Source organism: Lepisosteus oculatus, chromosome 17 (assembly GCF_040954835.1).
Source record: "Lepisosteus oculatus isolate fLepOcu1 chromosome 17, fLepOcu1.hap2, whole genome shotgun sequence".
In the NCBI taxonomy this organism is placed as follows: domain Eukaryota; kingdom Metazoa; phylum Chordata; class Actinopteri; order Semionotiformes; family Lepisosteidae; genus Lepisosteus; species Lepisosteus oculatus.
Genome location: NC_090712.1, coordinates 3,562,145 through 3,571,749, shown reverse-complemented (window position 1 = coordinate 3,571,749; position 9,605 = coordinate 3,562,145). Strand labels below are relative to the sequence as shown.

General features: G+C 41.3%; 1 protein-coding gene across 8 annotated transcripts in view; it reads right to left on the bottom strand.

Moving 5' to 3' along the window:
• Positions 1 to 9,605, bottom strand: part of mark1 (MAP/microtubule affinity-regulating kinase 1) — a 98,871-nt gene continuing 89,266 nt past the window's right edge. For 2 of the 8 annotated variants that reach the window (XM_069179725.1, XM_069179726.1), the window contains exons 17-20: positions 8,056 to 8,082; positions 7,298 to 7,360; positions 5,629 to 5,673; positions 1 to 2,128 (exon numbers count right to left, since the gene is read on the bottom strand). In XM_069179725.1, coding sequence (XP_069035826.1) covers positions 1,774 to 2,128; positions 5,629 to 5,673; positions 7,298 to 7,360; positions 8,056 to 8,082 — 490 coding nt within the window. In that variant the 3' untranslated portion in view covers positions 1 to 1,773. The remainder of the gene's footprint in view (positions 2,129 to 5,628; positions 5,674 to 7,297; positions 7,361 to 8,055; positions 8,083 to 9,605) is intronic. The other 6 variants (XM_069179727.1, XM_069179728.1, XM_069179729.1 and 3 more) reach the window with 3 other exon arrangements.

The following is a 9,605-nucleotide window of genomic DNA, read 5'->3' as shown; positions in this document are numbered from 1 at the left end:
TTTGAGACTCCTTTCAAGTAAGTTTTAATATTGTGCACCAGTGATACCGAATCAAGATGACTTGCATCAAACTGTCCTTAAATGAACATTAGGTAAGGGGAGGGGATTGGGCTTGTGGGTACATTTTTACCTTCTTGATTTGCTTCTGAGCGTTGTTATCTGCTAAGGCAACAAAATGAATGTCCATTCTGGAACAGTACCATTACAGGAAGGAAGCTACATCACACACTACAACACAGCATAAACAGTCCTCCTTGTTTTCCCATAATGCCCCTGCAGGAAGGCAACACAGATGTCCATTCCATTTCATAATGGTTCCAGAGATTATCACAGCTTCTTTTTTAGCATTTTAAATTATAAATTTCCTACATTTCACAAGAAAGTGTGTGAATGGGGGACCAAATGTCAGTATTACAGTAATACAACATGGAATAGCATTGCACAGTTAACCTCAACGGTTAATTCAGTACAAAATAACAAGTATAAATGTACCAGTACTAGTGGTTTTACATACTTTTTAAATCACTAATTACAAAGGGAAAGCAAAACCTAAATCAAACCAAAAAAATTCCTAATTACCTTTTTTTCATTTCTTATGGGTGAATGCCTCATAATTACAAAGCAGCACATTACAGGCTTAATGTGGTGGAATAAATACAAGAAAACCGCTAAAAATATTCAGCACAAACAAGTTAAACCGGGACAAGGAACTGTACAATCACTGAACAGGTGATTCAAGAGCTACTGGTATAGATGGAAGTATGATCTCTCACAGCCAGGAAAGGGTTACAGGAGAGAAATGATCATCCTTTGTCAATGAACATCAGTTTCCCACAGTGACGTTCACGCAGGATGAGGACTTGTGCAACTGTATGAGAGCTGTCAAAATATCCACTTGTACCTGATGATGGAGAAACTCAATAGACATCTCTATTTCAAAGTGCTACAACTGAATCTACAATCTTTTTTTTCTGGAGCTTTTTTTATTTTTTGGCTGGGAAATCAGATGATTAAAATGCCAAGGAATGAAGGGGAAAGCCGAGTTCTCGGGATGCACAGGGCTCCTGCTGTTCAATACACATACATTCTACACGGTCCTCAAATATTGTAACAGCTCTGCGGCTACAAATAGGGGGGAAAAAAAAAGAAATACATTTGTGTGTACGTGTTTTTTTAAAATGGACTTATGAGAATAAAAATAAGTTTAAAACATTTATTAAAAAAAAACACACGGCGGAGATAAACAATCTACCGGATGACGACAATATTAGGGAAGAACTTCAAGCTCAAAAAAATTACACAGTATTAGACATAAAACATACATTTTTCTGTACAGAAATCAAGACAACTATACAAGACCTGTAGGTGTTATAATGCTATAAGATTATCATATTATACAATGTTATGAACATAAAACTGTGAACAGAACGCTCTACATATTTACCTGTACATGTGGAAAAAGAGAAGTGTTTGCCTTGTCTATGAGAAATCTGCATTCGCAACTGGATCTTACAGATCATTAATAGCCGACTTTGAACTTTATTGCGATGAGGGCTGTTACTGTAGCCGGGATATTTCCACACAGCGAGGGGGGGGGGGGAGGGCGGGGGGTGGAAAGGGAACAATCGTTTTTTTCCTCATTTGTTTTTTTGATTTCTGTTCCCCCACTGGCCAGACACACTGCAGTAGCCTCAAACACCAGTACATTCGACACGGTGGACAGCTGGAGTCTACCCTGATCCCGCTGAGGAGAGCCGCCATCAAGCGGGGGCTTCACAGCTTCAGCTCGTTGGCGATCTTGGAGGCAATGTTCTTGAAGGCGATGGAGGTGCCTGATATCCTCTTGAAGCGCACGCCGTTGAGCGAGAGGCGGGGCAGCTTGCACACCTCCATCTCCCACTGGACCAGGTTGTCCTGCCGGGCGTCGCCGTGGACGCAGAAGAGCAGGAAGCGCTCGCGCTGCTCGTAGTCGCAGTTGTTGGCGTCCAGCACCTTGCGGATCTCCCTCATCATCTCGCTGGGCTCCATGGAGCTGGTGGTCTTCATGCTCCAGGTGAACCTCAGGGAGCGCGGCTTCGAGTCCTTGCCGTCCTCCTTGTCGCGGTCCTTCGGCTCCCCTGAGGTGCTTCTGTGGGAGGCAGGAAAGTGTGGTCAGCGAGGGACTGCCCGATCACCCTCCCCTCCCCATGGAGCAGAAACGCAACAATTTCCCCACAAAGCAAACGCTCTCCTCTTTCTCTGATATTAAAGAATCTCATCTAGCAAGTGTCTTTAAATCAGCAAAACAAAAGTATATGTCATCAAAGGAACAAGTAAAGGTTTATTCCATGCTGAAAAGAGAAAAAAAAGAAATGCAAAGCTGAAGTGTTGTCTCTTTTCAGCAGGGAATAAACCTTTACTCGTTCCTTTGCAGCCTACGCATGCTGACGCAGCTCCCTGCTTGAACTATATGTAATCAATATCAGAATTCAGCAAACAATACATGATGCAGCTGCTCATCGAGTGCTGAACTGAACAGATTTGTTTAAGGGAAACCGGATGTGAACTGTTTGGTGTAGGTTACAGTTACAGTACATATGATTCTAGCGTGTTATTTTATGTTGCTCCGGTAAGCGCAGAACGTACTGCTCAGCTTAACCTAAAAAACACAAAAGCACAATGCAATCCAAAACCATTTTCAGACTTTCTGGACACTGTTATTGATACTGTAAAGTTTGTAACAGCCCCAACTCATCACTTTTTGCATCATGTCCTCGTGTGAACGTAAGGGCTTCAAAAACACGGAAAGGAATCACCGAGTCGACATAACACCTGCTGTGGTGTCAGGTGCTGCTACAGACACCAGATGCACAGAAAGCCATTCAGATCTCAGGAAACAAATCTCTCATAAATATGTACATCCATATTTATGGATGTATGCAAACAGACTTATCACAGCACATGTATGTTTGCACACATCCTCCATGCAAAACATGCACTCAGATGGCCTCACTGTGTTCACCTGCCGAGCTTTAAAGTTTAATGTATATTAAACAAATTCCTTTAACGGAACGTGTGGAGTAGGCAATTACTAAAGAACTTCCTCTAGAAACTCAGCGTAACACACCACACGCACATGACAGCAGTCAGAGAACAATGATGGTCTAAGATACAGCTTGTGGTGTATACAGTATAGATATCATCTGGCCCATATGTTCCTTTTTAAATGCATAGCAGAAGACAGGACAACAGCATGATGTCAGCTTCACTTTAAATTTGGAGACACATAAAGGAAGGCTGCCGTGCAGAATGACGTTTGTTTTCGCATTTATCCTCACTTTCCTATCCCTAAGCATCTGAAGCATCAGTGACAGAAATAGTGACTTGACCAGTGAGCAGGATTCCCTCAGTGACAGTGCACAAATGGCTCAGGAAATGGCTCTGATGCAGCAGACAGGAGTCTCATGGCTCTGGGAGAAACAGCACCACCCTGTGACTGCCCAGGTGCCTGCAGTCTCTCTGGCACACCAGCGAGGGACTTGCCTCTCCACCAACAGGTGCTGAAAATCCTGTACCTTACTACAGGGCTTGTAATCTCGAAAGATAACCAAATAAAATATGGGAAAAATACTCATAAGTGAATGCTTTCTTTAAAGCCTGTTTAAAACCTGCATTCCAGTATTTTATCAGATTGTCTTGGGGGGAGGACTCTCTATTGGACTCAACAAAGAATTATAGGGCTAATGGCAAAATTACAAACAGGTTCGACAACATTAAAAGAGGAACTGAAACAACAGCCTTTAACCCTTATTAGGATTAAATAACTGGCTCTACAACTGCAATACTTTGAAATGTTAGATTTCAGAAATGCATCCTGAAAAACACACAAAAAGCAGAAATTCCACAGCACACAAACGTTTGCCATTTAAACAGAAACATCTATTGAACTTCCTCAATCTCCTGAACAAACCTGCACTTAATCTGCGTTGTACACCTCTGAGGTGTCTGCTGGGATTAGATAAGATCTGGAAATTCTAAACAAACAACAAAAAAATGGCTTGCAGGCAATGAGGTGCAATTACTGCACCTCAACATTGTAGTGACATCACTTTCTGGGGTGCAAAGACAGAGAAATACATGTTTTTCCCATGTTTTAATGTTTTTTTTTTAAAGGACCAGTTGAGCACCACACGCATTTCTCAGTGAATGCGGAATGCAGTTCTCTGTGGCCCTTGAGTAAAAAGCCAAGACATCACAGAGTTGCACACAAGTGTTATTCTCCAAATTCACTTGAAGAAGCTGCAATCCACCACAACATTTGCTTTTTTGGACACCATATTACGATGCCACCCCTAATCTTCACCCCCACGGTTCCTGTGCCACACAACATGCCTGAAACTCTGCACTGGATACAAGGTCATCTGAAAATGTTTAAGCCACAGTTAAGTAGAAGCTAGGTCATGCGCTCTCCCGTGTTCCTGCCCTCTTTTCTTAGATATGCACATGGAGCAACACGTAATTCAATTTGTCAGGTTCTTTCAATACTTCAGATGTTAAACTTGTTAGTAAAAAGAAATGGACTCCACATACAAAAGACATGCTATGGCAGGAAGTACAAAAACAGAATCTGGGAAATTAAGCCGCGCTCAATTTTAATTTCGGGAAATTGACAGCTCAAGTCTGCATAGGAATTCAAGACAGATGGGGCTTCCACGTGGAAGCTTTACCATGACAAGCATCTGTCTCCACACAAAGTGCTTTCAGTGATCAATGAGGCATGAGCAGCCTTTAAAGAAATGTGTGATGACACTGCAGTGGAATGTGTAAACAGCTCAAGATGGAGTTTGAACTTGGGCCTTCCTACTGGAACTTGTCTGTGAGTAAAAAGTAAAAAGAAATACAATATTTTATCCAACAGTGTCTTGTAGCCCTCCCCTCCTCTCACTCCAGAGCTGCAGTGATTATAGTTCCCAGTTTCATACTTTCAAGTTATTTCACTAACAGTGGAAATTTTGCTTTTCCGATCCATGTTTAAGAGTGCTCTGTGAGTGCCCCCTGTTCACCTGGAAGACTTGATCGGGGAGTGACACTGGATCAATGACCTGAGAAGTCCTTACCTCCCCTGGCCTCTGCCGTTTAGAGAGGGAGAGATCACTTTATTGGCCATATACAATTTCTTGCATTAGGAATTTGTCTTTTCGCATACCCCAGCTTGCTCTCCATGAGACACTGACAGGGAGAGAAGCTTGGGGTCAGAGCGCAGGGTCAGCCATTTACATAGCGCCCCTGGAGCAGTTGGGGTGAAGGGCCTTGCTCAGGAGCCCAACGGAGTAGGATTCCTCTGCCAGCTGCGGGATTTGAGCCGTCAACCTTCCAGCCACAGGCGCAGATCCTGAGCCACAGAGCCACCGCTCCGCCCCAGTTTGTGGAGAGGCATACGAGGCAAATCAAGCCTAGACAACGCTCCTCCTCTGGCTCCCAGCAGCCTGACTGCGTTTATCACCAGCTCCCCCCATCTGCCCTACTAGCGCCGCCAACCTCTGCCCCTCCAGCACCCGAGCCCTGATACGTCCTGGGTGCGAGCCCGCTGTCGACACACTGCAGAAGAATGGCTCATGGCCCAGCGAAGCATCAATAGTGGCGTCTCACCTTGAGGTGTCACTTCTGCCACTGGCCTCCCCTTCGCTCGGACCCCTCGGAAACAATCAGAGTTAAGATTCAGTATCGGAGCAGGCAAGTGTCCACAGGCAGACGGGAAAAACAGCAGCTCCTAACTTTACAAACCACCACCGCTGGGCTCCCTGGAGCTAGTTGTTTTCTGGGATTCCTTATTGTACAAGCAAACACACATAGGCACTCAGACGAGAACTACGTTTTACAACATATACATGACAGTAAAGCTGTTCATTAGTTGTAGCTGCTTAACCTCCTAAACTCAATTAAAAAAGAAGCTAGGCTGGAGAAGTACCACATTTAAAAAGACATGAAGGAAACTGGAACAGCAAAGTAACAGAAATAACAGCACAAACATACAGTTCATAAAACTCACATTTACAGAACAACACACATATTATGAAACATTAAAAATCTCTTTGAGGTGTTTAGCTTAGTAGAAAAATTAATATTGCATTGCTGAACATTTTTAGCTTACGTTTCCAAGATGTAATTTAAGATATTTAAATTTAAGATATTTTGTTGGGAAATTCCCTGGAAAGAAACTGACTCAACATTTGTAATTTAATCTTGGAATTATGACATCATATGAGTTTAAACTGTGTCAATCACTATTTAAGTAAATATTTAACCCACATTTATTGTATATTTCCTTACCAGTTATAAGCCATCTATACAACTGAAGTAGGCTGGAGATGGTGGCTAAACAGTTAGGATTAATACTTTGAACAGTTCACGACTACTATAACTATAACTATACCTTACAATAATTTGTTTTACTGCAAATGTCACTGATTCTATTGAACAGTATCAATGAAATAATGCCTTACACCCATGTGTTTCAGTTGTTTGTCATTGATAGAGAATGTTTTTTTCATCAACATGTGGAATGTAGTTCTTACATATAGTTTCAGTAACACAGGGAACACAAACTTCAAAAATATTTTTTTGTACATTTTCTAAAATATGAATAGTGACCTAAAAAAACTAGTTACCCAAAAGCAAATCTGTTTTAAACCAATCTACATAAATAAAAAAGTAGTAACTACCATTAAACACCAGAAATGAGTACCCCATCACTGCACTGTCTACTGTCTATTTAAACAAGCACAACAACAGAACCTTTAGAAAGCCCAGAGAATGCACATATACTGATTAACTCACTGTGAACCAAAAGCTCTGCCCATTACAGTTTCTTAAAGAAATGACCATGCTCTCTGCTCCTGGATCAAAAAGTTATTCAAAATACCAAGGAATTCACAGAAACCACATGGACTAAAAATCTGTTTTTCCACAATTTAACACTACTGCACATCAGTTGAAGGTGGTTTCTGAGGGTTTCAATTGTTCAGCAAAATGCAGGGGTTTCTCAGTTTTACAGGAACGGAACATTTTATATCGGAATTCTCATGTAGTTTGTTTTTGTTCACCTTGTGTCCTGTGATGTGAGATCTGAAAACTGCCCTTTTCACTTTCTCAACTGTTGCCTGACTGTTCCACTATAGTCAGTTCAATGAAGGGACAGTGAAGGTCAGTGTTGCTCCTCAGTATTATATATATGTGCAAATTACAACATTAATGTACCACTAAGCTACTGCTTGTGAGTTTCTTAGTTAGGTGATTTATTTTAGTTTGTTGTCTTTACTTGGGGTTCCGGGCAAAGATGATTATTTTTCTTTTCATATGGTTTACACTGCTGTCTCCCAATCTGCAAATAAACAGCAGAAAACAGCCTATTTACTCACATGACAGTCTGCCTTAGCATTCACTAACCACAGGCTATTACAACCCATAATTAAAGTAAATTCTTACAGCACTTAAGTTCAAGCCTGAAATTTCAAAAGCACCAGTGGAAATTCCACCAGTAAGAAGCTTGATTTTGGAACCCTCACACATACTAAAAAAAGGTATGTTAATCAGGAAGGAAATAAAAAATGAAGTATTCTGCATTCTGAACTAGCAAAACTGCCTCTCCCCTGCTCCCTCCTGCTGGAAACAGAGATATTGGTGGTGGTGGGGGGGAGTCCCCATTACCTGTAAAGCGCTTTGAGTGGAGTGTCCAGAAAAGCGCTATATAAGTGTAAGCAATTATTATTATTATTATTATTATTATTATATTTGGATTTGCTGACATAAATTCTATCAAACACATTGGTTACAACACAGATGAGACGAGGAGACGAGTGATGATATTGTATGATTAAGGTAACGCGTTACAAATTGGAAGTGATCATCTGGAAACCGTGCAATTTAAGAATAGAACAGGACAGCAAGTGCTTGAACAGAGGAAAGGTGTCACTGCCTGGGACCATACACAGACACAACCCAGGCACTGGAGGGGGACAAGTGCAGTTCATTCAACCAGGGAACAGAGTGCGCAATACAGATCAGTCTTGGTCCTACCTTCTGGACAACCTGAAAGATAGAGTTCTACAATAGAAAAAAAAGAAAACCAGTAAGGTGTCCGAAGAAATTAGGGAGCACCAGAGGAAGAAAATGTATATGTCATTTGCAATTCCCTAAACGGGAAATTATTGGAAAGGGTTGAGCCCTTTTGCAAGGCATTTCCTAAGAAATGCACTTGTAAAACTGTCAGATCCGGTGATAATAGCTCTGTAAGGATCTGCATGGCTTTTAATAGTGATAAAAAATGCTTAACATAAGCAGTTTACAGACAGATCATTGCTAAAATGGTTTCAAATCAAAGTACAGTTGCATCTGTATCTCTTGTCCTGGTATCTAGACTAGGACTGGTTTGTGGAAAATGGGTACATTCCGGAAGCTAATGCTCACCTCTCTAATGATCATTTACTGACAAAACACACACAGCCTGCCAAAAAACATCCCGAGCTTCCAGAAAATGAGAAGGCGACTGACGAAGGTATTACTGCTAATCTGAAACCAGAGCTCAACAGCTGAAAGGAGATACATGAAGAAAAAAAATAATGCAAATACTTTCTAGAAAATAGGACCCTAGCTTGGTTTTCATAATCTATAAGAAAGCAGCGCTCACTAGACACCAAAACCAACTGAATTCACAAACAGCAGCCAGGCACCAACTGTTTATTTTCTATAAAAACAGATTTTTGCAATAATTCAACTCGTTTAAACTAGTTGCTAGAAACACCCTAGCAAACATTAACATGAAGTCATGAAAAGTCTACATTACCAGCTGCACAACTGCATACTCATCTCTTTAGTGTTTGTGACAAATCCATGTCACTGCTGGTTCAATACAGACTGTGCAAGCAGGCTCAACAGGACATACCGTAAACACCTCTCTCCATCACCAACAACTGCAGAGAAGCTCCGCTTTGTCTGAACCTCGGAGAACAGAGTCTCTTTGTTCTGTTACTGTTAAATACAGAACTCAAGGCCCCAAAACAAAATAAACAGCACTGATGCCATCCGGGATTATAATTCACAGCCAACTGTTGAGGTCATTCTGCTAGGTCCAAAACAATTATTTAGAAAAACAACGTTTTAACGCTTTAATGCATAAAACTATCTGATACTTCTTATCGTGTTGCAAGAGTGAAAACGTATTTTCTGAGGAAAGGACTTCAAAGCCTGAGCAACAGAAAAGAACTGTTCCATAGTACTCTGCTAAGATGGAAACCGCACTTTTTGGATTTTAATGTTGTGATGTGAACTGTAATGCAGTCCACAAAAAAGCGATCACCATACGTGCCCTTATAACATAAATGTAGAGGTACTAAAATTAAAATAAAATGTTAATTTATGTCTGGCTAAGTGTGTAAAAATTGAAGGGTGTGTCTAGTTCCCTGGACTAGTTCAGTCACTACTGCAGTGTTTCTCAACAACAGCACTGAACATCAGGAGCCATTAGTCCAACTGTTGAGAACAAGGAAATAAGGAGATGCCTCACAGCTTCAAAAAAGGACATCCAGCAAACACGTTTCAATAACCTGTTCTGGAAATGAAGACTGCAT